Here is a 27,963-nt window from a genome sequence, read left to right as displayed (position 1 = left end):
GAGGAGTAAAGGGCCTAGAGGGAGAAGTCCCGAAGTCCTTTTTCTTTGAAGGAACAGGGGAAGGAGTGTGTGTCCAGTGGTCTCTTTTTTCGACAATAAACTAACTTTGCCAGTCTCAGGGTTTATATACAGTTTAGATTGTTCCTCTGATTCCGGATCGGGATGGAAGAGTTCTTCCTCCACTGTCCGTGGCTTTGGGGCCGATATTTTTGGCTTGCGAACGGGTTTTTGACTTTATGGCTCGAAGCCCTTCGGTTGTGGAGTCTTTCAATCCGAACGTTGCTTTCGGGTCTGTAACCTTTTTCGGTTCAACGATTTTTGTTGGTTTAGCTGTCTTTTTCGGCTCGCTTGTCTGTCTTTGGGTCGGCGTCCTGTTTCAGATTGACTGGAGCTTTTGGATCAATAGGCTTTTTATGCTCGACAGCTTTCTTAGGCTCAATGTCTTTTGTCGACTTGATGACTTTTCGGTTTGACGGGTTTTGTAGTGTGATCGTGTTTTTGTTGATCTCCACTCTTTAGGTTAGACGGCCTCCTTTGGGTCGCGTGTTCCTTTATGCTCGACAGCCCGCTTTTGTTCGAGGCTTTTCTTTGCCTCGATATCCTTTTTGGGTTGGGCGACATTTTTGGTCCGACCACCTTCGGGTCAGCGACTTTTGGCTCGATTCCTTTCTTCGGTTCGACGACCTTTGGCTCTGCGGCCCTCTTCGGCTCGACTACCTTCGGTTTGACGACCTTCTTGGGGAGAACGTTACTTGGACCTGGGCTATAGGAAGGCTTTGTTTTTGGCTTCGGAGCAGAGCCGGAAGGCGGGGCTTCTGGAGGAGCTTGTCTATCTCGGCTAAGACCTTTAGGAGTTGCTTGGACCAGAGCCTTTTGTTTCGGGACAAGCGGCGTTGAGGGCTGTATACTCACGATTTGCCCCGGTGGGATCTTGTCGTCTGAGTCAGACTGGTCCTCGGCGAAGACAATCTCTAGATCAGAGTCCGCCGCCTCTGGTAGGTTGTGTTCATCAAAGATGTTCTCCGGTTCCGGTCGCTGCATCTCTTGCCTAGCAGCCCGTCTAATCCGGATGGTTTTCTTTGAACGGAATTGGGCACAAGCTGGGCAATTTTCTTTGTTGTGCTTCGGTGATAAGCACTTGTTGCATACTGTATGTTTGTCAGTATGCGGGAATTTGGAATGGCATTATGGGCACCTTTTGAACTGACTCCTTTCCATCGTCAGCAGGCCCACGTGGCGTCGAAAGGCCCAACGGCCCGCGTAGACGACCGATCAAGATGGAAAGTGTGGTTGCGTCAAGCAGTACAGAGCGAGAACAATACCGTCGAAGTCGAAGGCCTTTTGGCCTTTTAATGAAGTTTAGTTTTGGTCCCGAAGTTGGAGTAGAGGAATAACATCAAAACCCAATGGCGGAAAAAAACAATCTGAGGATGGAGAAGATGCTCATGCGCACTGTAGTCCAGGGGAGGAGTCACCTATCTCGTGATACTTCGAAGACTCTTCCAGGACAACAAGTTGCAATCATCCGGACCCAACACTAGGCGGCGATCTATTAACAGATAGGAATTCAGCAGCCCACATGCCTCGAACATAGTTGTTTTGCAAAAAGGTTTTGTTCTTTCTATATAGTAAAGAATTGCTCTTTTCACATCTATAGTATGTAAGGCACGTTCTGCCACAGAATCTGGTTGAGGGAAGAACACAGGCAACTCAACAGATTGTTTGATATCAAAAGCAGAAATGATTTTGGTAGAAATTTAGGGTTGGTCCAAGAACAACTTTGTTTTGGTGTATTTGAAAGAATGGTACTTTGGTTAGTGCCTGAAGCTCACCTACCCTCCACGGAGATATGATGGGTATGAGGATAGCTAATTTCCAAATAGGAAATTGTATTTCACATCTATGCAATGGCTCAAATGGTGGACCCATTAGCCTGGTGAGCACGATGTTAAGATTCCACCCTGGAACAGGTGGAAGTCTTGGAGGAATGATTCTTTTAAGTCCCTCCATAAAAGCTTGGATGACAGGCACTCTAAATAGAGACAAATGTCTGTTTTGTAGGTATGCAGCTATTGCAGCAGGATGTAAGCGTATGGAAGAGTACGCTAAATTGGAATGCTGCAGATGTAGTAAATAACAAATTATGTTTTGACCTTACGCGTCTAGTGGATCGGATTGTTATTGCAGTATATCACAAATCGCTTCCACTTTGCTGCATAGCAGGCTCTTGTGGTAGGACGTCTAGCCTATGATAATGTTCATGCAGTCTGGCAGAAGATTAAGGTAGCCAAACTAAGATTTCAGTTGCCGGATCACAAGGTTGAGATGGCAGGGATCTGGATTTTGTTTCATCTCTCCATGGCTCTGAGTGAGCAGATTGGGAGTGAGGTGTTTTTGGTGAGGAACTACTGAGAGTTCCAACAGGGTTGTGAACCAGGGTTGTCGGACCCATGTGGGAGCAACTAGGATTAATGTCAGGGACGCCTGGCTGGACTTCTGAACCACCAACGGAATGAGTGGAAGCGGCAGAAAAGCGTAAGCAAATATCCCTGACCAATTTATCCATAGTGCATTGCACTTGAACGGGTGTGGATGTCTGGAGTACAGTTTCCTCTTCAGAAGGGAGGGTTCTTCCAGATTTTGATTTTAGAGCCATTGTAAAAGTCTACCCTCTCGGTGCTACATGGTTTTTGTTGAGAGGCACACATCTTGCAATCCTTAGCCTTGCGGTCAAGTAATAAGCAATATATGCAGAACTTAGGATGGTCTTCAGAGTGAAGTCTCTTCCTGTCAGGGGTTCCACATGGTCTAAAAAGACTTGAGAATTCAGCCATGTTTAAGTTATGCAGTTTAGGAAAGTCTTAGAGATGTTGGGTAATCTCTCAGAAATTATGAAATAGGAATAAATAGCCAATTTATTTGATTGACAGAGCAAAGCTCAGGACTCCTTTCATACATGACAGAATAGGAGTCATAGCTAGGGTGGCCTGTGTTGGGGGAAGGTTAAAGACTGTACTGTATGCTGATTAGCTGGAGTTTGGATATTTAAAATGATGTGGATAGGCTACTTCTAGGATTATATTAAAGTTTATTCTGCCTCTATAAAATAGCACTGCTCTGTGGTTACACTGCGACTCCCTGCTCGGCAACTGATGATTCAAGCATGTGAATCTATGAAAGATTCTTAATGGCACAAAGAAAAATTACTTTTGGCTTTAATTTAATTCAAACACAGAAGGAGGACTAAAAAAAACGTAGGATGAAGAATGGAAATAAAACAAATTGGACAAAAAGAATTAGCCCGCAAGCCTGAACGCTGAAGTGGATTTTATTTTTAGACGGATGTACATGCGATCACTCTGGCCCATTCCATGGTTGAGGGAGAGGACACTGCCCCAAGCTAAAGGTAATGGTGGGCGGAAGCAAACTGTGAAAGGGTTGAACAGGACAGTGGATGAAGTGGGCGGACTCAAAGCCACTCTTAATACATGTATGTATGTATGTAATTGTTCTATTACAGGAGTATGTAAAAAAAATAAAATAAAAAATAAACAAAGCTGGGTTTAGGACAGACCTAAACGAGGTTCATGTTTGAAGAAAAACCACGTAAAGTGAAATAAAAGTGTTGGACGAAGCCACTGTGGTCTTACCAGCTATGTAGACTGACCCAATAAAAATAACGAATAATAAAAGAGCTAAACAGTGAGAAATCTCAAAGTGCAAGCTCACAATTGCCCAAAAAGACTGGTTAAGCTTTCGAGAAAACCAGCTCAGAAAAGCCCTGCAATCAGAGAAAAATGAGATTGAATGTGCTGTGACCTCTTGCTTTGGTAAAGCACGTCACAGTACAGCACTATCCGTGAGCGTCAGGCGCACATCACATAGCACAGCGCTACCTGTGAGCGCCAGGCGCACATCACGTAGTACAGCGCTACCCGTGAGCGCCAGGCGCACATCACGTAGTACAGCGCTACCCGTGAGCGCCAGGCGCACATCACATCACATAGTACAGCGCTACCCGTGAGCGCCAGGCGCACATCACATAGTACAGCGCTACCCAGGAGCGCAGCACATCACATAGTACAGCGCTACCCAGTGGCGCCAGGCGCGCAGCACAGCATATAGTACAGCACGACCCATGATCTCCAGGCGCGCAGCGCTCAGGTACCAGTCGCAGGTCACACAGCCCAGTGCTATACAGGCCGCAGTTCTCTTTACCTGCACGGTCGCCCTTCATGGAGTCCCAGATGTTGCAGTTGAAGTCGTCATATCCGGCCAGCAGCAGCCGCCCGCTCTTGGAGAACGCCACCGAGGTGATGCCGCAGATGATATTGTCGTGGGAGTACATCATAAGCTCCTGGTCCGCGCGCAGGTCGAACAACCGGCAGGTGGCGTCGTCGGAGCCGGTGGTGAAGGCGTTCCCGTTGGGGAAGAACTAGAAAGAAGGAGACAAGAGTTCTTTAAACGGGCACTGGGCGCAGAGGCGGCAGAGGGCACGCAGTGTGGGTCAGGACTGACTAACTGAGGACCTGTACTAGCGGGTCTGCAGCTCCGAGCCCTTATAGGCACACGTCCTCTATGCATACATACTGCCACCCACCACCTGTGGTAGGACCCGAGCAGCAAGGATCGGAGTACAAAACCCGTTCCTACCCCTGGCCGGTGTCCAGCGTTTCCGGACCCAACCACTAGGTGGCAGAATTACCCACAGCATGTGAACGCGGAGGACATTTCTTTGTGCAAACAAACCTTTCTACCCAACACAGCTGCATAATTAGAATCCAACTTAAACAAAAGGAACAACTTCTCTTTACTACATGAATTCTCACCTGGAAGTGGTCTTTTAAAAGGACTCTGGGAGACAAGGTTTCCCACCACAAGCCTGTGGCAGGCACATCAAACATGGCCAAAGTGCAGAAGCAAGTCTGACTCCTCCCGAGACTACAGGGACACCTCTCCAACCAAAGCCACCAGGTCCCTCCTAACAGCAGAGCCCATTGTACATATACAGGAGGACACCTCTCGGCCACAAGCAGCGAGGCAAAGGTGGCGCATGGGAGCCATAGTTTGGAGCCACACTTAAGCAGAGGGTCACTCCAGGGTCTGGAATATAGGAAAGATCGGGGCTATATCAAGAGCTAAGAGAGGAAGACCGGTTTTCTAGTCCCAATGACTTCACTAGCTGCTCCCTCTTCAACTGCCTTGTTTGGCCTTTTAAAAACATTTACGCTGTCCCCCCCTAAAGGCAACACATAAAACCATTGAAAGCGTCAGAACGAGCGAGTGCCCCCTCCTGCCCCGCCCCTTGCCTCATACTCATTCGGAGCAGGAAGCCCCCCAGGTGATGTCAAACAAAGCGCTGGCATCAGTGGCCAGCAACCCCCACCCGCAGCCGAGCGCTAGAGTACCCGTGAAAGCGCCCTGCAGGCGGACACGCACATTAGGCAAAGTGGGACTGCAGGACTCCCGGGGGGCCTAGCAGAGTGCTATTAGGAGCTGGTGGTGGGGAGGCAACGAACAAAACACACGGGGTGGGGGGCGGCTTCAAGGTCAGAAACCAGGAGAGGACAAGCCGGTGCTGATGCGAGGAGTCAATCACTGCACCAGGGCACCCCAGCTCGCCTCCAGTACTCCCGATGCAGACAAGAGGCTGCACCAGGGCACCCCAGCTCGCCTCCAGGGCACCCCAGCTCGCCTCCAGGGCACCCCGATGCAGACAGGAGGCTGCAACAGGGCACCCCCAGCCCGCCTCCAGTGCACCCCGATGCTAGCAGCACCAGGGAACCCCAGCTCGCCTCCAGTGCACCCTGATGCTAGCAGCGCCAGGGCACCCCAGCTCGCCTCCAGTACTCCCGATGCAGACAAGAGGCTGCACCAGGGCATCCACAGCTCACCTTCAGTGCACCCCGATGCTGGCAGCACCAGGGCACCCCAGCTCGCCTCCAGTGCACCCCGATGCAGGCAGCACCATGGCACCTCAGCTCTCCTCCAGTGCACCCCGATGCAGGCAGGAGGCTGCACCAGGGCACCCCAGCTCGCCTCCAGTGCACCCCGAAGCTTGCAGCACCAGGGCACCCCAGCTCGCCTCTAGTGCACCCTGATGCTAGCAGCGCCAGGGCACCCAAGCTCGGCTCCAGTGCAACCGATGCAGACAGGAAGCTGCACCAGGGCACCCCAGCTCGCCTCCAGTGCACCCCGATGCAGGCAGCACCATGGCACCCCAGCTCTCCTCCAGTGCACCCCGATGCAGGCAGGAGGCTGCACCAGGGCACCCCAGCTCGCCTCCAGTGCACCCCGATGCTTGCAGCACCAGGGCACCCCAGCTCGCCTCTAGTGCACCCTGATGCTAGCAGCGCCAGGGCACCCAAGCTCGGCTCCAGTGCAACCGATGCAGACCGGAAGCTGCACCAGGGCACCCCCAGCTCGCCTCCAGTGCACCCGACTGGCAGCACCAGGGCACCCCAGCTCGCCTCCAGTGCACCCCGATGCTTGCAGCACCAGGGCACCCCAGCTCGCCTCTAATGCACCCTGATGCTAGCAGCGCCAGGGCACCCAAGCTCGGCTCCAGTGCAACCGATGCAGACAGGAAGCTGCACCAGGGCACCCCCAGCTCGCCTCCAGTGCACCCGATGCTGGCAGCACCAGGGCACCCCAGCTCGCCTCCAGAGCACCCCGATGCTTGCAGCACCAGGGCACCCCAGCTCGCCTCTAGTGCACCCTGATGCTAGCAGCGCCAGGGCACCCAAGCTCGGCTCCAGTGCAACCGATGCAGACCGGAAGCTGCACCAGGGCACCCCCAGCTCCCCTCCAGTGCACCCGATGCTGGCAGCACCAGGGCACCCCAGCTCGCCTCCAGTGCACCCCGATGCTTGCAGCACCAGGGCACCCCAGCTCGCCTCTAATGCACCCTGATGCTAGCAGCGCCAGGGCACCCAAGCTCGGCTCCAGTGCAACCGATGCAGACAGGAAGCTGCACCAGGGCACCCCCAGCTCGCCTCCAGTGCACCCGATGCTGGCAGCACCAGGGCACCCCAGCTCGCCTCCAGTGCACCCCGATGCTTGCAGCACCAAGGCACCCCAGCTCGCCTCTAGTGCACCCTGATGCTAGCAGCGCCAGGGCACCCAAGCTCGGCTCCAGTGCAACCGATGCAGACCGGAAGCTGCACCAGGGCACCCCCAGCTCGCCTCCAGTGCACCCGATGCTGGCAGCACCAGGGCACCCCAGCTCGCCTCCAGTGCACCCCGATGCTTGCAGCACCAGGGCACCCCAGCTCGCCTCTAATGCACCCTGATGCTAGCAGCGCCAGGGCACCCAAGCTCGGCTCCAGTGCAACCGATGCAGACAGGAAGCTGCACCAGGGCACCCCCAGCTCGCCTCCAGTGCACCCGATGCTGGCAGCACCAGGGCACCCCAGCTCACCTCCAGTGCACCTCGTTGCAGACAGGAGGCTGCACCAGGGCACCCCCAGCTCTCCTCCAGTGCACCCCGATGCTGGCAGCACCAGGGCACCCCAGCTCGCCTCCAGTGCACCCCGATGCAGACAGGAGGCTGCACCAGGGCACCCCCAGCTCGCCTCCAGTGCACCCGATGCTGGCAGCACCAGGGCACCCCAGCTCACCTCCAGTGCACCTCGATGCAGACAGGAGGCTGCACCAGGGCACCCCCAGCTCTCCTCCAGTGCACCCCGATGCTGGCAGCACCAGGGCACCCCAGCTCGCCTCCAGTGCACCCCGATGCAGACAGGAGGCTGCAACAGGGCACCTCCAGCCCGCCTCCAGTGCACCCCGATGCTAGCAGCGCCAGGGCACCCCAACTCTCATCCAGTGCACCCAGATGCTAGCAGCACCAGGGCACCCCAACTCATCCAGTGTACCCCGATGCTAGCAGCGCCAGGGCACCACAGCTCGCCTCCAGTGCACCCAGGAGGCTGCACCAGGGCACCCCCAGCACGCCTCCAGCGCACCCCGATGCTAGCAGCGCCAGGGCACCCCAACTCTCATCCAGTGCACCCCGATGCTAGCAGCGCCAGGGCACCACAGCTCGCCTCCAGTGCACCCAGGAGGCTGCACCAGGGCACCCCCAGCACGCCTCCAGTGCACCCGATGCTGGCAGCACCAGGGCACCCCAGCTCGCCTCCAGTGCACCCCGATGCTTGCAGCACCAGGGCACCCCAGCTCGCCTCTAATGCACCCTGATGCTAGCAGCGCCAGGGCACCCAAGCTCGGCTCCAGTGCAACCGATGCAGACAGGAAGCTGCACCAGGGCACCCCCAGCTCGCCTCCAGTGCACCCGATGCTGGCAGCACCAGGGCACCCCAGCTCACCTCCAGTGCACCTCGTTGCAGACAGGAGGCTGCACCAGGGCACCCCCAGCTCTCCTCCAGTGCACCCCGATGCTGGCAGCACCAGGGCACCCCAGCTCGCCTCCAGTGCACCCCGATGCAGACAGGAGGCTGCACCAGGGCACCCCCAGCTCGCCTCCAGTGCACCCGATGCTGGCAGCACCAGGGCACCCCAGCTCACCTCCAGTGCACCTCGATGCAGACAGGAGGCTGCACCAGGGCACCCCCAGCTCTCCTCCAGTGCACCCCGATGCTGGCAGCACCAGGGCACCCCAGCTCGCCTCCAGTGCACCCCGATGCAGACAGGAGGCTGCAACAGGGCACCTCCAGTTCACCCCGATGCTAGCAGCGCCAGGGCACCCCAACTCTCATCCAGTGCACCCCGATGCTAGCAGCACCAGGGCACCCCAACTCATCCAGTGTACCCCGATGCTAGCAGCGCCAGGGCACCACAGCTCGCCTCCAGTGCACCCAGGAGGCTGCACCAGGGCACCCCCAGCACGCCTCCAGCGCACCCCGATGCTAGCAGCGCCAGGGCACCCCAACTCTCATCCAGTGCACCCCGATGCTAGCAGCGCCAGGGCACCACAGCTCGCCTCCAGTGCACCCAGGAGGCTGCACCAGGGCACCCCCAGCACGCCTCCAGTGCACTCCGATGCTGGCAGCACCAGGGCACCCCAGCTCATCTCCAGTGCGCCCTGATGCAGACAGGAGGCTGCAACAGGGCAACCCTAGCTCGCCTCCAGTGCACCCCGATGCAGACAGAAGTGCAACCTGATGCAGACAGGAGTCAATCAACCTCTCCGTTACTAAAGTCACCTCCCCCTCCCTCACTTCCTGTGAACTCTTCTGCCTCGATATCTCCAGCGAGGGCAAACCAGTATGCGCTTTACATCTCATCTACCACCCGCCTGGGGACAACCTCACCTTCACCCAACAACTCATGGACACGATCTCATCCAACGCCGGTCGGCAGATCACTCAAATCTACTTGGGTGACTTTAATCTCCACTGGAACGATCAGAAAGACGCAGTGGTGAATAGTCTCAAAACTTTCCTTAATGCGCTGGACCTCACCCAAATATGCAACAGCCCAACACACGACAAAGGCTCGATACTCGACCTCATCATCGCCAAAGAGGACTCTACCCAACTGGGGGCGATTCTACCCTGTGACTGGTCAGACCACCACATTATCACTTTCTTTATCAACGAAAAAGTTAAACCTAACCCGGCTCAACCCACCAAATCCATGATCTGGAAAAGCGACATGAAGAATCTTAACCCCAACTCCTTGCCCCCCCACATCTGCAGTCTCCTCCTTCCCCCTTCGTGCGCCTCTGATGTTCAATCACTGACCGACCTCTACCTCTATTTTATGAGCTCAATAATCAACGAAGCCGCCCCAATGCAACTGAAGAGTCTCCACCAAGAACTTGAACCCTTGGTATGCCGGCAGACTCAATGAAGACAGGCGTGCCATGCGAATGGCAGAGCGCACCTGGAGATCTGACCCCTCAGCACTGCATCTTAAAACGCTTAAGAACAAGAGAAATGCCTACTTTAGGAAAATCAAGCGCTCGAAATCTGACTTCTTTAGCCTCCAGCTGGACCAAGCAAAAAAACGACCAAGAAAACTGTTCGAACTAGTCAAAACGCAAACCAAGACGCAACCCTTACAATCAAACAGCACAACAAGCGATATTCCACACTGTGAAGACTTTTCTGCTTTCTTTAAGCTAAAGACCGACAACATAAGAAGTGACCTCCTCAATGATGTAAGCCGATACCCCAGCCCCATCAGCATGACTACCACTCAACCTAAAAATAACGCATCATGGACGTCCTTCGACACCTACTCTGAAGAAGCAATTCACAAACTGCTCGGTACCTTGAAGCCCTCTAATCACCTCACAGACCCCCTACCTGCTAATGCTGTAAAAGACTTCACCCCCCCTGCTCCTCCCACTCTGGACTAAAATCATTAACAGCTCCCTCCAACAAGGACTAATCCCAGACTCCCTCAAGGTGGGGCAAGTCACGCCTATACTCAAGAAACTTACAGCTGACCCGTCTGACCTAAACAATTACCGCCCTATCACCAATATCCCCACCTTGGCCAAACAGCTGGAAAAATGTGTACAACTCCAACTAACAAAACACACTGACCAGTTTGACCTCCTCAACCCTCATCAATCAGGCTTCCGAGCCAAACAGCACGGAAACAGCTATGACGCACATAATTGATGATGCCCTCCAAATCCTTGATCGCAATGATTCCTGCCTCCTCATCCTTCTTGATCTCTCCTCAGCATTTGATACGGTCAAACATGAGAACCTATCCAGGACGGTTCTCAAATGGTTCACTTCCTTCCTACATAACCGGTCTCAGAAGTTGAAGATCAAAGCACCCAAGCTCCCCTCCAGTGTACTGCGATGTTGGCAGCACTAGGGCACCTCAGCTAGCCTCCAGTGCACCCTGATGAGGGAGGCTGCACTAGGGCACCCCAGCTTGCTTCCAGTGCACCTGGATGAATGCAGGAGGCGGCACTAGGACTCCCCAGCTCCCCTCCAGTAATGCAAATGCTACTTACCAGTATGCATCTGTTCTTGGCATGTAGGGCTGCTGACATTCATATCTGTGCATAGTCCGCCACCTAGTGTTGGGTCCGGATGATTGCACATTGTTGTCCTGGAAGGGTCTTCGAAGTATCACGAGATAGGTGGCTCCTCCCCTGGACTACAGTGCGCATGGGCATCGCCTCCATCCCCAGATTGTTTTTAGCCATAGGCAGAGATGGAGTGAAGAAGTGAGTGATGACCATGCTATGAGCATATGTTTGTATATGAATACATACTGCAGCTGCTACAGGCGCCGGGGAGGAGGGCGGGCGATATGAATGTCAGCAGCCCTACATGCCAAGAACAGATGCATACTGGTAAGTAGCATTTGCAGTTCGAGGCATGTGGGCTGCTGAATTCATATCTGTGCATAGAATACATAGCAGTCCCTCCATTAGCGGCGGCCGCCCGTGCCAGCTGCAGCAGTCTGAAAAAGCGTTTTTAGAACAGCCTGACCAACAGCTGCCTGTTGTTTTGAATGCACGTCTACACAGTAGTGCTTGGTGAAAGTATGAGTGGTAGACCATGTGGCTGCTCTACAGATGTCTTCTAAGGGAATGTTACCTAAGAACGCCATAGAGGCCCCCAACTTCCTAGTGGAGTGGGCCATCGGTGGTATAGTGAGAGTGCGCTTTGCTTTAGCGTAGCAGATCTGAATGCACTTTACTATCCATCTAGCTATTCCTGCTTTGGAGATTGCGTTTCCCTTGTGTTGAGTGGCAAAAGCAACAAAAAGTTGTTTGGTTTTGCGGAAATCTTTTGTCCTGTCCACATAATACATCAAGGCCCTCTTCACATCAAGAGTGTGGAGCATCCGCTCCGCCAGCGTCTCTGGGTTTTGGAAAAACACCGGCAATTCAATGGTTTGGTTTATGTGAAAGTGTGAGACCACTTTTGGTAAGAACTTAGGGTTAGTGCGAAGCACCACCCTGTTAGCATGTACCTGGAAGAAAGGTTCTTGGATGGTGAGCGCCTGCAGCTCGCTTACCCTCCGTAGCGATGTAATTGCTACTAAGAACGCAACCTTCCAAGTCAAAAACTGGAGCTCACAAGAGTGCAGTGGCTCAAAGGGAGGACCCATCAGCCTTGTAAGAACCACATTGAGGTTCCATTCTGGAGCTGGTGGAGTCCTTGGTGGAATGACCCTTTTGAGTCCTTCCAGAAAAGCCTTGATAGCAGGGACCTTAAAGAGAGACAGGTGCTGCCTATTTTGGAGGTATGCTGCCATAGCAGACAGGTGAATGCGGATGGAAGAGTACGCTAGATTACATCGATACAGATGAAAAAGGTAACATATGATGTTCTGAATGGAAGCATCTAGCGGGTCAATGCTGTGGTCCACACAGTAGATGACAAACCTCTTCCATTTAGCCGCATAACAAGCTCTAGTAGTGGGCTTCCTTGCCTCCCGAATGATGTCCATGCAATCGGGAGGAAGATTGAGGTAGCCAAACTCTAGGACTTCAGGAGCCAGATCGCCAGGTTGAGCTGTTGCGGATCTGGGTGCTGAATGTCGCCATGGCTCTGCGTCAGAAGGCTGGGAGTGAGATGAAGCCTTTGATGCGGTACCACGGAGAGTTCCAGAAACGTGGTGTACCACGGTTGGCGAGCCCACGTTGGAGCAACCAGGATGAGAGTCATCGAGTGCTGCCTGAGCTTGCGTGCCACCAGCGGAATCAGAGGCGCTGGGGGAAAAGCGTACGCAAATCTGCCTGACCAGTTCATCCACATCGCATTGCCCTGTGATTGGGGGTGTGGGAACCTGGCGGCGAAGCTTTGGCATTTTGCGTTCTCCTTTGTGGCGAACAGGTCTATCTCTGGATGACCCCACCTTTGGAAGTACGGTTGGAGTACTGATGGATGTAACTCCCACTCGTGCATCTGATGGCTGTGTCTGCTGAGCAGATCCGCCATCTGGTTGTCCTTGCCTGGGAGATGTTCTGCCATGAGGAAGATGTTCCTCTGAATGGCCCACTTCCACATGCTCTGAGCCAGATGAGACAGCTGTGGAGAGTGTGTTCCCCCTTGCTTCTGGATGTAGTACATGGCCGTCATGTTGTCCGTCCGGATCAACACGACCTTGTTGCACAGATGTACTTTGAACGCCTTTAAGGCCATGAAGATTGCCATCAGTTCCAACACATTGATGTGCATCTTCCTTTGCTGAAGTGTCCATAGTCCCTGCACCGTGTAATGGAGTACATGCGCTCCCCATCCCTGGAGAGAGGCGTCCGTTGTTAGGATGATCTGTGGGACAGGCTCTTGGAATGGTCGGCCCTTGCAAAGGTTTTGTGGATTCCACCAATGCAGAGAGTTGTACGCCCGACCGCTCACCAACACTAGGTCTGTCAGTTGCCCATGAGCCTGAGTCCACTGACGTGCCAGGCACTCCTGAAGCGGACGCATATGTAGTCTCGCGTGCGGGACAATGGAGATGCAGGAGGCCATCATGCCTATCAACTGCATGAACACCCTCGCTGGAAGCGAGGTCTGGGGTCTGAATCGTTGGATCAGCGCCTGGATACCGGCGATTCTCACTGAACTCGGCTGCGCAGTGGCCGCCAGAGTGTTGATCGTCGCGCCCAGATACTGTCGCACGTGGGCGGGCTGGAGATGGGACTTTGGGTAGTTCAGAGAGAATCCCAGATCGTGCAGGAGGTGAATGGTGCGTGACACGTGGTCTACGCACTGCTGTTCCGTTTTTGCCTGAATAAGCCAGTCGTCTAGGTATGGAAAGACATGGACGTGCTGGCGACGGAGATGCGCTGCTACAGTCGCTAGGCATTTGGTGAAAACTCTTGGTGCCGTGGTGACCCCGAACGGCAGGACTCTGAACTGGTAATGCTGGTCTAAGATCTTGAATCTGAGATACTTCCTGTGTGAAGGATGCAGGGGAATATGGAAATAGGCATCCTTCAGATCCAGCGTTGCTAGGAAGTCCCCCCGTTGAAGCAGGGGAAGCACCTGCTGCAATGTGAGCATATGGAAGTGCTCTGAGTTGATGTACCAGTTCAGGGGCCTGAGGTCCAGGATCGGCCTGAGTGATCCGTCCTTTTTGGGAATTAGAAAATACAGGGAGTAAACCCCTGTTCCCCGTTCTTGCAATGGAACGAGCTCTATCGCCCCTTTTTGCAGCATGATTAGTACCTCTTGCTGCAACAAGGTCAAGTGCTCGTCGGACATAGCACGGCCTCTTGGCGGTATGTCCGGTGGAATGGACGTAAGTTCTAGACAGTACCCGTACTGGATAAGAGACCTCACCCACCTGTCCGTGGTGATGGACCTCCACGCCGGCAGGAACTGCTGTAGTCTCCCCCCGACAGGTGTTGTGTGATCGGGGGGAAGTGACAAGACGTCACTGCTTGTTGGAGGCGGTGGACCTGGAGGCATTGTTTCCACGTCCTCTGCCCTTGATATTATTGCCTCTGTAGCCACCCCTGCCCTTGTTGTTGTTATACGAGAACTGGGTGTTACCCTTGTAGTATTGCGTGGACTGGGATGCCTGGCCTCTTGAGGTGCCTCTTGAATTGGAGCGGCGAAAAGAACCACCCCGAAACTGCTGACTTTGTAAAGCCCCCATAGACTTGGCAGTTTCGGTATCTTTCTTCATTTTCTCTAGGGAGGCATCCACCTCAGGGCCGAACAGATGGTCAGGATTCACCGTCTGACCCAGTAATGTGGTTTGTATGTCGGGCTTGAACCCAGAAATTCGAAGCCAGGCATGGCGTCTGAGTAACACGCTTGTATTGATAGCCCTGGAGGCAGTATCTGCTACATCTAGGGCACATTTGATGGATGCATTAGTAATGAGTTTACCCTCCTGAATGAGCATCTCCCCCGCCTCCTTGTATTGGTCAGGCAAGTGTTGTAGGATGGCCTCTAATGTGTCATAATGGGCCCTATCATAACGTGCAAGCAGGGCTTGGGTGTTAGAAATCCTCCAGATGTTTGCTGCCTGTGCAGCAATGCGTTTGCCTGATGCCTCAAAGATCTTTGACTCTTTGTCTGGGGGAGGAGCATCACCAGTAGTCTGCGAATTCGCCCTCTTTCGAGCGTTGGACACCACCAGGGAGTCCAATGGCAAATGTCCCTTAATATACGTGGGATCCGTGGGCGCCGCCTTATACTTCCTGTCGATGCGAGGATTGACCACCCGCGCCCGGGTGGGCTCCTTGAAGACCTCCTGTGCATGCTTCAGCACCCCTTTGAGCATAGGTAGCGTTTTGACTTGCTTTTCGGCTACCGAGAAGGTGTCGACCAAGAAGTCCGCATCCACAGGGTCTGAGTGCAGTTCGACGTCATGGTTCGCTGCAGCTCTCTCTATTAATGCATTAAACGCCGCCGAGTCCTCCGTCGGGGACGTCTTTGTGGCGAAAAGTTGAGTGTCCTGACCTGACTGCAGGTCGTCCGTGTCGCCTCCCGCCGTCCAGGGCACCTGCTCCTCGTCCGGATCCGAGTACGCAGGATAGTTGTACTCGTCGTCCTCCTCGTCCACCTCAGGCACCGGGGAATGGGCCGGCGAGCGTTCCATGGCTTGTGGAGACAGAGGTTCCATCAGAGCCGAAGAGTCCGCAGAGTACTTTTTGCTCTTAAGTGGAATCCTAAAAGGTTCCAATGGCGGCTCCGACGTAATCTTTCGTTTGAGGAGCGACAATTTTCCGGTGTTGGCGTCGATTGTTACCTCTCGACGTTCCTCCACCGCGAGCGGTTGGAGCCGAAGCTTCGATACCACCAAGGCAGCTTTCGGCGTCAATACCTCCTGAGAATGTCCGCTCTGCTTAGGCGCGAAGGCCTTCGGCGCCGACTTGGGAGGAAGGGTAAAACGGATGGGCGTTTGCTCCTTGGCAGGCTTCGGCGTGGGCCTAGGCACGACAGTGTCCTGGCTGGGAACCACAGTGTACTGTTGGATCCGCTTCAAGGATTCTCCCACCTTTTTAGTAAGGGATGCCGAGGGCTGAACCGTCTCGAGCGACTCTTCGTCTCCGAGAGCCCGGTCGCCGGCAGGCCTCTTCTTCGGTGCCGACACCCCCTGGCCTGTCGCACCAGCGGCGTGCCGCTTCTTCGAAGCCGTCTTCGGGTCCGCGACCCCTCTCGGTGCCGACGCAGCCGCGTCGGAAGTCTTCACCTTCGGTGCCGACCCAGAGGACTTCGGGTCGGCCATTTTGGCGCGGCTTTTGTGGTCGGCCATCTTGGCGTGGCTCTTCGAGTCGGCCATTTTGGGTTTCGTGGAAGTTGACGCCTCCAGAACCTTCTTTACCAACGCCAGTTTCGGTTTCGGTTTCGCATCCGAGGGTGCGGGACCGGTTGGCTTCACTTTCTGTTTCTTGCCAGAAATGTCCGTGACCGGGCCCGTAGGCGGGGACGTAGGACTTATAGTAAGATCTCGGGTAAGGCCCGAAGGCGATCCCTCAACCTGGGCCGTATGACGGGGGGAAACCCCGGAGTCCGTTTGGGGATGCTCTTCCTCTGAGCTATCTCCCATCGCGGCACAAATCAGTTCGTCGTCCCCTACCTCACCGGAGGCTTCGTCGCAGGCCTCCTCGTCCGCGTCGTAGGCCTCTTCCTCGGACGCGGGGCCAGAGTCCGACTCTTGTACGCCGGCCTCCTCCTCGATCGATTCCTGAAAGATGTCATCAGGTGGGGGTGCCGAAGCCGACAACTGTGCCTGGAGTCGATTAGCTCGGCGAATCTTCAAAGTTTTCTTACTCCTAAACTTTGAACACGCCATGCAGGTGTCTTCACGGTGATCCGGTGACAAGCATGTGTTGCACACCGGGTGCACGTCGAGGTGCGAATATTTCGAGTGACATAGCGGACACTTCTTGAATGGAGTCCGCTCCATCGCAAATGCGGTAGTGTAGGCCCGTCCGCGTCGAAGCACGTGGAAGGGCAGTAGGAGATTGGAGCTGAGAGTCAGTAAGAGAACCCGAACGCAACTATACCGACGCCCAGCCTAAAGACCTTTTGGTCTCAAGTAAAATCGAACAACTATCGGTTCCGAAGGAGGGAACCGAAAACACATCCGAACCCTATGGCGGAAAAAAACAATCTGGGGATGGAGGCGATGCCCATGCGCACTGTAGTCCAGGGGAGGAGCCACCTATCTCGTGATACTTCGAAGACCCTTCCAGGACAACAATGTGCAATCATCCGGACCCAACACTAGGTGGCGGACTATGCACAGATATGAATTCAGCAGCCCACATGCCTCGAACACTTTGATGCAGGCAGGAGTCAGCACTAGGGCACCTGGCTCGCCTCCAGTGCACCCCGATGCTGGCCGCACCAGGGAACCTCAGCTCACCTCCAGTGTACCCGATACAGACGGGAGGCTGCACTAGGGCACCCCAGCTCGCATCCAGTGTACCCAGATGCAGGCTGCACTAGGGCACCCCCAGCTTGCTTCCAGTGCACCTGGATGAATGCAGGAGGCGGCACTAGGACTCCCCAGCTCCCCTCCAGTAAACTTTGATGCAGGCAGGAGTCAGCACTAGGGCACCTGGCTCGCCTCCAGTGTACCTCGATGCAGGCGGGATTCTGCACACCCCAGCTTGCTTCTAGTGCCACTCAATGCAGGCAGGAGGAAGCAACCTGCCTTTTCTGGTTCTCATGCACAGCTATGCGAATGGACATCAAAACTAACCCAAAGCACCAAAGTGAATCCCACAGTCAGAAATCATACACTAATGGCGGACCTTCCACATCAAGCAGCGAAGGTTCTCATTTCTGAATGACAAACACTGGCCTCACTTGTCCCATCTACCCCACGCTCAGATGATGGCCAGTAAAAAAAAAAAAAAAAATGGCCAATGCACCCAACACTGGCCTCACTTGTCCCGTCTGCCCCACCGTTCAGATGAACACCGGCCTCACTTGCCCTGTATGCACCACGTTCTGATGGTGCCCCATGCGCCCAACACTGGCCTCACTTACCCTGTATGCCCCACGCTGATGGTGCCCCGTGCGCCCAACACTGGCCTCACCTGCCCTGTATGCCCCACGCTGATGGTGCCGCGGGCGCCCAACACTGGCCTCACCTGCCCTGTATGCCTCATGCTCTGATGGTGCCCCGTGCACTTCACACTGGCCTCACTTGTCCCATCTCACCCATACTTACACAGACAGCGTTGATGTCGGACTCGTGGCCCGTGAAAGTCTGCCGGCACATGCTGTCCCGAATGTCCCAGAGCTTGATGGAAGCATCACAGGCCCCAGAGACGAAGGTCCGGAAATCTGGTGCGAGGGAGAGGCTCATCACATCCCCACTGTGGCCGGTGAAAGTGGTGGTCTGCTGCCCAGTTTCGATGTCCCATAAAGCGCTGCAACACCAAACAAGGAAGGGCATTAAAGAGCTGTGCCACACGTGCCTCTGATCCGATCTGTGCCACCACCCACGATACTCCTTACAACAAGGCTGTATCTACATCGCACGTCTCTGGATTACAGGGTCCTTCTGTAGCAAGTCACACTTTGCATTTGTTGGGCCAATCCCAGAGACCGTGACCTTTTGAGTGTAAAAAGTTCTAAGCATGCTCAGGTGCCACTGCGCACGGCCTCGTGCCCCATTTCAAATGACTGCCTGCGAGCAGGATATTAGTGTGTGGGTTTAACCCCCACAACCCATATTCCCCTACATGGTAAAGGTGTATGTCTTCATGCAGTGTTGGCAGGGTATGCCCTTATGTGGGTCCCTTGCTCACTTTGCCACTCAATTCAAGCTACCCTGGCTGATGACAGCTTTTTAGTAGCCACAAACCGGTCCCAGGATGCTTATTTCCGGTCCAGGGAAGACATGGCTTGGCAGTTCGGGCTGGACTGTTCCCATGAGGCACAGGGTCAGACTGATTTGCATATGGCAATGTCTGAACTGGGGTAGTGAAGTGAGCTAATGAATGTGGATGGATTAAACGCAGATCAGTAGACTGGGGGTGAGTGTTTGATTTGCTCAAACGCTCCGTCCATTGTCCCCTTTGGTATCGCTAGTACATGCGGTGCCCAGTAGCTTCTGCTGTCAATGGGAGCAAGTCAACACACCCTACCGTCAATATCCGGAGGAAAAGCCATTGCCTGCTTATCTTACCAAACTGGGGCCTTCACTGCCCTCCCCAGCCCCAGCATTCAGCCCTAGCACCCACCAGACCTCTAATAAGAACCTTTATCTTCAGGGCGCTCAATGTCACCACTTTGGCCCCGGACATCAGGGCGAAACCCACTAGACACAGCACAGGCCAACCTTGCATAGTGCCAAAACAGGACTAGGAAAGCCACACATTACACTCATCCATGAGATGAGAAGTCCTTTGAGACAGAAAGCTACACTGTCTGGCCCAAACACCCAGACAGGGAAGTGGGTGATGCAAGTCCCATATGCAAATATTGAGGTTTACCCCAGGCAAGGTCACCTGGGGAAGGCTTCTGGTCACTCAAGAGTGGGATGTTTGACCCCCTGCAGCCCCTCAAAAAACACTCTGGCATGGGCTGCTCCAGCTAATCTGGTCCCTGGCTCACAGTTCGCATGGGGTTGACTCCAACTGATAACGTGCACTGGCAAAGCCAATAGATATTGCATACGTGAGATGTATTGGCTTTGTAATTTTTTTTTAACGCATGTTGCACAGTAGCGCATGCTGCGGTCAATTGAAACACAATCAAATCTCCTCTAGCTCTTATGACCTTATTAGGGAAAAACATGAGTGTGTGTGTTATGGTATGCTCGCCATTTGCGGGTACGTCAATCTATCCAAACCCACTACAACGCATTTGAAAAGGAGTAAGGACTCAAGACAAAAATACACCATAAAAAAGGCTTCTTCAGCTGTTGTGTCCCGCTACTGCAAAAAGGAGGCCAGTCACCTGGACCTTGGAGTCTCTTGGCTTTAGCTGGGCTCTGTAGAAGACTTGATGTTCAGCAGGACAGGGTGGGCACAGCACCTTACTTTTGCTAGCGAACAGGTGCAGTCCACAATGGTGCAGCCTCTTTGCCAGTTCCAGGGCAGTTCTTTTCCTTGGTCCTCCTTCCAGTCCAGTTGAGACCAGCGTTCAGGAAGCCAGGGGTGCTCGAATTATACATAGAAAAATCCCTTGGGGCAGGGTCCAGTTGATAGCCAATGGGCTAGCAGGTTCCCTCCCACCTGATGACCACTTCCTGCAGAGTGTGGCTTCTGGGCATTCCTGGATGCACCATTTTGCCAACTTCCAATATGGCAGAATCCCTCTTCTGGTATGTGGAGTTCCCTAGCCCAACCCAGATGTGTGGCTAGCAAGGGGTCTACAGGCCCCTGGAAAACTGGCTTGGCAACTGGTTTCCTCTCTTTTGTACCTAGTGCCAACCTGTCTGGAAGAACAATGGAGCAGCCCTTCTCGCAAGTGTTGCCCATTTGCCCTTCAATGGCAGCTTCTTTGGAACTCATCTTTTGGGCCAACACCAGAGTGTTTTCCTTCGTGTACGAGGTAGGCGACACCTCCTTCCAGAGCAGGTCCCTATTGTATAATTTCCTGGGAGTGGTTAGCAAGTCTCCACAGGAGGGCAGAACGTGGTCTTGGTGACAGGAACCAGTGTGCAACTGTATGGGCACATGGACCTAAAGGCCACAAAGTGTCAACTTTACTAAATTCGCACACCAACTGGTTACATTAATTTCAACCCGAGAATCAAGTCGGGCTTAATGTAACGGGTTGATTGATCCCCACTTTGGTCGCACAGTTGAGTTAGTAGAGGGGTGTAGCTCTGTTGAAGTCTGGATTTATCATTACTTTAAATTGCAAACTCCAGCTAGCAGTTTAAACTGACCTTCAGCCTACAAATAGCGGGAAACTTTACTCTGATCATACCCAGGGTGGCATAACCAGTGATGCAATCCCTGGGGTACCCACTAACTTACAGGCCCTGGGTACCATTTACAAGGGACTTACAGGTATGTTAGCTTAGGCAACTCAATAAGAGCCAATTCGACCCACTAGTGGACCACCTGTAGAGGTTCTTAACCGCCTACAGGTGGTACAAAATACAGCAGCGAGGTTGGTGCTTAATGCACCTCCGAGGTCTCCCTCCAGACCTTTATTGCATAAACTACACTGGTTGCCCATTCGGCAACGAGTAAAGTTTAAAACCTGCTGTATTATTCACAAAAGCCTTAATGAATTGGGACCAGAGTATCTAGCTACAAAATTTGCTCCATACGCTCCTACTCGCACCCTTAGGTCTGGCGAACAACTTATGCTAAAAATTCCCAGAATTACCAAATCCAGGCAAGGAGGTAGGGCGTTGTCTGTGGTAGGCCCCAGTTTATGGAACTCCCTCCCGCTTTCCTTAAAACAGTGCAGGAATCACCTTCAGTTCAGAAGATGCCTGAAAACTTTTCTGTTCAGCTCATGCTAAACAATTATCTGCTGGTTCATATGAGGCCTCGATTATAAGTCATCCTCCATGTGGCTTCTTTTAAGTCTCTTATCCCAGGTGTCAAAAGCGCGGAGATACTCCTTCGGGGGTCTATTCATAGCGCTATATAAGCACGCAAAAAAAAACAAAAAAACAAAAAAACAAAAAAAAAGTGTAAGGGCACAGGTACGGAGGTATGGTTACCAGGCTTCAGTCCCTCTAAGAGTAGAAAAACCAGCAGTTTCAGTCCAAAAACCTGGGGGTGACCATACAAAAAGGGGTTTCCTTACACCAAGTCTGGTTGTGACCTGTGGCCATATAGTATAGTTGGAGGACGGATTAGGCTGTAACTAGTTTTGGTGTATTCACTTAGAGTTGCTGTAACCTGAAGATATGGTTTAAACACTGAAGGATGGCTTAAAAGTATAAATGGGAAAAACAGCCCACACACACACTAGCTGTGAGGGTTGCCAGATCTGGCACTGAAGTGCACTTCTTAAGCAGAAGAGCACAGGCTCAGGCAAAGCCCAGTCACTCAGTGCGCAAGAGAGCCTGTGCTGTGGTGGTGTAGAAACAAAACGTAAAGGAAAGGGAAGAGCCCTGAAAACGGCCTGCAAGAAACTTGAGAGAGCCTGGCGTTATAAATTCTGTGCAGACATAAAAATACAGTATAAAACTGCACAGAAAGAATATTACAAAGCTGTCCGCCTTGCAAAAGCTGAGCACTATCACACTCGTATTACGGAAGCTGGCAACTCCTCTAGGGAACTATTCCAAATATATAAGGAGATATCCATAGTGGAGATGTCCTCCTCTATCCAAAATGATTCAGTGGAATCATGTAACATAGCTCAGTACTTTGCTGGCAAAATAAGTAAAATCTATACCAGCTTCTCTAAACAGGGAGCTTCGGCCGCAGTTTTTGTTGAAAATGAGAAATGTGTAAACACACCGGCTTGTCTTAAATCTTTTGAAGTCCCCTCTTATGAAGTGCTGTCTAAGATGTGCAACAAGATTAAGTCGGGATCGCCCAGAGATCCGGCTCCTCCTAAAATACTAGTTGAAGCTTTCTCAGTTCTGGAACCTCATTTGAGGCACTTGTTACTAACTTCCTTTTCAACCGCATGTCTCCCAGAGGTATGGAAACAGGCTATAGTGCTACCTATTAAGAAAAAGCCCAACATCAGTGTGGATGTAATGGATAATCTACGACCCATATCCCTTTTACCGTATGTTGCCAAGTTGGCAGAAAAAATCGCTAACACCCAACTGATGGAACATCTGGAGACATATAATGTTTTCCATAATTCCCAGTCGGGTTTTAGATCAGGGTTCTCAACTGAGACAGCCCTCCTGAGGGCCACCGAAACCCTACGTGAGGGAGCAGATGAGGGAAAGACAATGGCCCTCATCATGCTTGATCTCAGTGCCGCTTTTGACACTGTAGCACACTCCATCCTGCTACAGTGTCTAAATAAAGCTGGAGTCACCAATAAGGCACTGGGATGGCTGAAGGCTTTTTTGCTTGACAGAAGCTTTCAAGTCCAAAGGGGGAGCTTTCTCTCCGACAGGGTGAGGCTGGAGCAGGGGGTGCCTCAGGGCTCTGCCCTGAGCCCCACCCTGTTTAATCTATATATGGCCCCTCTGGCAGAGATAGTGCAATCGTTCGGCGTGGAGCTTGTCTCCTACGCCGACGACACGCAGCTCCTTATTTCTCTGACCCAAGCCCCATCCAAGGAAGCTGATAATTTCAATGTCTGCATGACTAAACTTGCCACTTGGATGAACGACCACTGTTTGAAACTGAACGGGACTAAGACGGAGGTCCTCATCATGGGAGGCAATGAGGCTAAATGGACAAATGAGTGGTGGCCTAGCTGCCTTGGTCCTTTGCCCTCCCCATCCCGAGAGGCGAAGAACTTGGGTGTCTGGGTGGACAATAAACTGTCCTTTGACAGCCACATAAGAAAAACGGTGGGCAAATGCTTTGGGGTAATGAAAACCCTGAACCGTACCCTTGACCTGTTACCTATTGATTCCAGGCGTACCATGACGCAAGCACTTATAACGTCCCGTATTGATTACGGAAACGTGCTGCTCATGGGTACATCTGAGAAAAATATTAAAAAGCTTCAGGTGCTACAAAATTCGGCAGCTCGCCTGGTCTTAAGACTCCCTCGGCGAGCTCCATCTCACCCTTCTCTTGTAGCCCTTCATTGGCTGCCCATCAGGAAGAGGATTGATTTTAAAGCTATGCTGTGGTGCCATAAAATAATTCATCACAGAGCACCGGCCTACATGTCTGATTTGGCTACTGTCTATGAACCGAGCAGATCGCTTAGGTCTAAAGGTATGGGTCTGCTCAGAACCACATGCCCCAAAAAGGCCAGAATGGGAGGCAAGTCCTTCCGGACTTTGGCGGCCAGGAAATGGAACCTTCTTCCTGCGGATATCAGGATGGAGAACAATGAAATCCTGTTTAGAAAGAAACTAAAAACCTGCCTTTTTACTTGGTGATGGGTCTTCCTCTACTCTCTCTTACACTCTCTCCACAGCGCGGGGACACGCCGGGAGGCGTCACCAGGCGCTCTACAAGCTCCTTTAAATTAAATTAAATTAAAGAAATAGATAATTGTGGATCCAAATCCCCTCTGTGCAGGTAGATATGAAAGTATTTTGGAGGGTGGCAAGACCAATAAAGCAGTCCCCCGGCGGAATCTATTTTACATTTAAGAAAAAAAGTGTGGATGTGACTTGGGAACTAGACGATAATATCTCCTCTGCACCTAGTTACTAATTTTGATGCAACAGACTATGTGCTGTTTATTACTTATAGTAAGTGTTAACCATTTCATCAGTAACTTTCTAGCTAAAAGGTCAGGGTTTTAAGTAACAAGAGCTATCAGTTTTCAGGGCACAATTAAACTAGAGCCTGTGGTGCCTCACTAACATCAACTGACTTGTGATCAATGACATTAACAAGAGGAAGACTTGCTTACCAGGTTGTGTCACCAGAGCTGGTTATGATCTGATTGTCGTCCAGAAAACGACAGCAGGACAGGTACCCTAGAAGAAAGAAGACATCGAGTTTTAAAAGAATGAGGTGGTCACAGAGACAATATTTAAATTACTCACCTGTAGTTGTCAAAAACAAGTAGCTTCAAGGCTGCATTTTAATATGCCTCCTGGAAACCCTGCACCATGTGGTCTCATGAATTGAAAAGTCACCAAGAAATTTACGACAAGGAACCCAGAGTCCATGGTACATGTAGCCAACTCACCATTCACGTACACCATACCCCAAGTACTAAACCAGACTACAAAGGGATACGAGATTGAGATCAGCCCGTGGTGGTTAACGGATTCTTTGGAGGCAGATCTACCAGCCACACTTTACTCCTCAGTGACAATCCAACCCCGGCTCCGTGGTTCAACAAAGCACTCTGCTTGGAAAAAAACAATACAGGGGCCTGGAAAGGACGAAGAGCTACAATAAACCGCTATAAAAAATGATCATGGGCTCTGCACAACAGTCCGAGCATCTTTTACTTGGACAAATTCTCCAGTGCCCCAAATAAAACGCTCTAATGTGGTCAACGAACTCTTCGATCCTAGGAAAACATCACCAGTGCTCTCACAGTCTGAGTCCCAATGCAAAGAATTGGCCCACTTCTTCGTCAGAAAGGGGTCCGACATACAATTCCAATTGACAAAGGACAGGAAGGCAAAAGGCCAGGCCAATGACTGCCAGCACCAGCAAACAGGAGCCTGTTCAAATAGGTGAAAATAATATCCTGAACAGACAGCCTAGGACTCTTAAAATGAAGTCACTGACCCTTTTGAACTTCCCCTGTTTTTTGACCATTTTACAGTCAAGCACATCAGCTTCCCCGCTAAACACCCTTCCTCCATCTAAGCTTTGCCTTCTGGACCCAGAGTTACTACAACTGGTGGTAAATCTTCTCAATTCCTCACTACAAGAAGGCCATGTTCTACACATGTAGAAGCATACCGCTTTAAAAAAAGCTTACCTGTGATCCCACCCACTGGTCGAGCTTTAGGCCGATTTCCTGATTGCCCATCATCTCCACAATCTTGGAGAAGCATGTGAATTCGCTGTTTACCTTCTATGTGGAAGTCCAAATTTTTCTCCACCCTTCAAAAATCTGGTTTTACTTGTTCACTGAACATCCGAGAGGACTCTTGGATGAGAGTGGAACAGTCACGCTGATCTGGTTGGATCTTAGTGCAGCCTTTGACACGGTCTTGTTCCATCGCAGTTGAAAGACTGAAGACACTGGGTCTCAAAAGAGCAGCTTTATCCTGGATGACCGCTTCTTTGAAAGATTGGACTTCCAGGCTCTCCCGGCCAGTGCTTGGTCAGAACAACGTGATCTGATTTCTGGAGTTCCCCAAGGCTCAGCCCTCAGCTGTTCAATATTTATGTACGCCCTTTGGTTTGGCGGATGTAGTGGAAGTTGAAAGAATTTGTTAAGCGCACGTTGACGAAGCGGTTTCTTGGCGCTGAGGACAAGTGTAAAAGGAGAGCTGCTCACTCAGCGAAGGCTTGTGAAAACAGCCAGGTCTTCAGCCGTTTGCGGAACTCCATGTAATGGGCCGTTGTTCTGATAGTAAGAGGTAAGGAATTCCAAAAGGAAGGGGCCAGATAAGAGAAGCTCAGGCTATCATGTTTCTTCCTTTTGAAGCAGGGGATATGCAAGAGGTTTTTGGTGGAGGATCGAAGGTCACGAGTAGGGACATAGGACTTTAGTTTGGCAGATACAAACACAGGGGCAGAACCGGCTAAGGCCTTAAAGGTCAGGCAGCCCAGTTTAAACAGAACGTTCAGTGAGGGGTAGCAAGGGAAGGGATTTTAGAAGAGGGGTAGTGTGATATTTGGGAAGTTTGTAAACTAACCTTGCCGCTTGGTGTTGGATAAGTTGGAGACGGCGAAGCTCATAGGGGGGTATACTGACAGAGCATTCGCGTACTCCAAACGCGAAATACCCATGGCTAGCAAGATTAGTTTAAGCGCCTCGATGGAAAAAAAGCAGGAAATTTTGCGTCTGGTGCCAAATTAAGAAAACATGACACCACAGCGCTAACTTGGTGATGCATAGAAAGGTCGCTGCTGACCTTAATGCCTAGGCTTTTAACAGTATTGGAGAGAGGGAAGAACAAAGGGAAGGGGGCCAGAAGATGGAAGACCAGGGACTGGGAACGCCACCGGTAAGTACCAGCTATGTCTTTTCTGGGTTGAGCTTAAGATGGTTCGAGCTCATCCAGTCACTGATAAAAGTCATGACAGATTGAAAATTAAGGATAGAAAAAAGAAGAAATATTAAAGATAAGCTGGAGATCATCGGCACAGCTGAATACTGTGACGTCCAGTTTGTGAAGGGCCAAGATAAGAGGGAGGATATAAAGATTGAAAAGGAGGGGCGAAAAGAGCCCTGGGTGCCACCACTGGAGATGGAACAGGCAGTGGCTGAAAAGCCAGCTAACTGAACGGCCTGCTGACGGTTCTCCAAGAATGAGGAGATCCATGCTAGAGAGGATCCCCGTAGGCCTGCACTCTTGACACGGTCGACCACAATAGCGAGGTCGACCGTGTCAAATGCAGCTGAAAGGTCCAGGAGAACCAAGGCCTGAGAAGATTTAGCATCGTAGCCGCACCCAAGTTCGTCAAGAACAGTGAGGATCACAGACTCAGTTGAGTGCGCAGGACGGAAGCCCGCTTGATGGGGGTCCAAAAAATTCAAAGTCTCAACAAAATAAATTAAACAGGAAGTAACAAAAGCTTCCCCAGGAAGGGGAGCAGAGAGATCGGACGGGAATTACTGGGAAAGGAGGGGTCGGCCCCAGTCTTCAGGATGGGTATAACTTAAGCGGACTTGAAAGTCAGGGACCATCCCCAGTGTGAGAGAATTATTAAGAAGTGAAAGAGGGGGGTCAGGACAAGCAGAAAAGACCTCTTTCAGTAGGTGAACAGATGGTGGGGGAACCAGTTTTAACTTTAGAAAGCAAGATGAGAACATTTTCCCTAGAAATGTGGGGAAACTGTGCCAGATGATGGATATTGGGCTGGTGAGCAGGGCAAGAAACGTTGGGAGAGGGAATACTTACTTTGATAGTGTTGATTTTGTCAATAAAGTACTCATTGAAGGAGTTACAGAGGGCTTGTGAAGGGGAGGGTTTAAGGGTAACCCTTGCAAATGTAGCAAGGTCGTGAACGATGGAGAAAATATCCTTAGGTTTATTAGAGGAAAGAAGAATTTTAGATGTAAATTAGTCCTATTTGGCAGAAAGAATAGATTTTTTGTAATCATGCAGTAAGGTGAGATACACAGATCTTAAAGTAGGGCAGTATCTGAGCCTCCATTGACGCTCAGCTTGCCTAAAGGCCAGTTTTTTAAAACTTTAACTCGGGTGAAAACCATCTGTTGGAATCATGAAGGCGTCAAGTCTCAAGTAGTTTTAGGTGTACCAACTGGTCGCAGACAGAAGAAAGCCAGTTGCTGATGGCCGTAGCCTGGTCGTGGAGAGAAAAGCCAGATAGGTCAAGGCAAGAAGATAAGAGGAGCAAAGAAGGGACTCGTCCACATGTCCCCAGTTACGGAC

At 52.0% G+C, this 27,963-nt stretch overlaps 1 protein-coding gene across 1 annotated transcript in view; it reads right to left on the bottom strand.

Moving 5' to 3' along the window:
- Positions 1 to 27,963, bottom strand: part of LOC147668177 (guanine nucleotide-binding protein G(I)/G(S)/G(T) subunit beta-2) — a 109,898-nt gene that overhangs the window by 15,532 nt on the left and 66,403 nt on the right. Inside the window, exons 6-8 of the mRNA XM_086948724.1 lie at positions 24,342 to 24,408; positions 18,082 to 18,283; positions 4,219 to 4,435 (exon numbers count right to left, since the gene is read on the bottom strand). Coding sequence (XP_086804850.1) covers positions 4,219 to 4,435; positions 18,082 to 18,283; positions 24,342 to 24,408 — 486 coding nt within the window. The remainder of the gene's footprint in view (positions 1 to 4,218; positions 4,436 to 18,081; positions 18,284 to 24,341; positions 24,409 to 27,963) is intronic.

This window comes from Lissotriton vulgaris, unplaced genomic scaffold, assembly GCF_964263255.1.
Source record: "Lissotriton vulgaris unplaced genomic scaffold, aLisVul1.2 SCAFFOLD_2553, whole genome shotgun sequence".
In the NCBI taxonomy this organism is placed as follows: domain Eukaryota; kingdom Metazoa; phylum Chordata; class Amphibia; order Caudata; family Salamandridae; genus Lissotriton; species Lissotriton vulgaris.
Note: the sequence above shows the minus strand (reverse complement) of the source record. Positions and strands in the feature narration are given on the sequence as shown.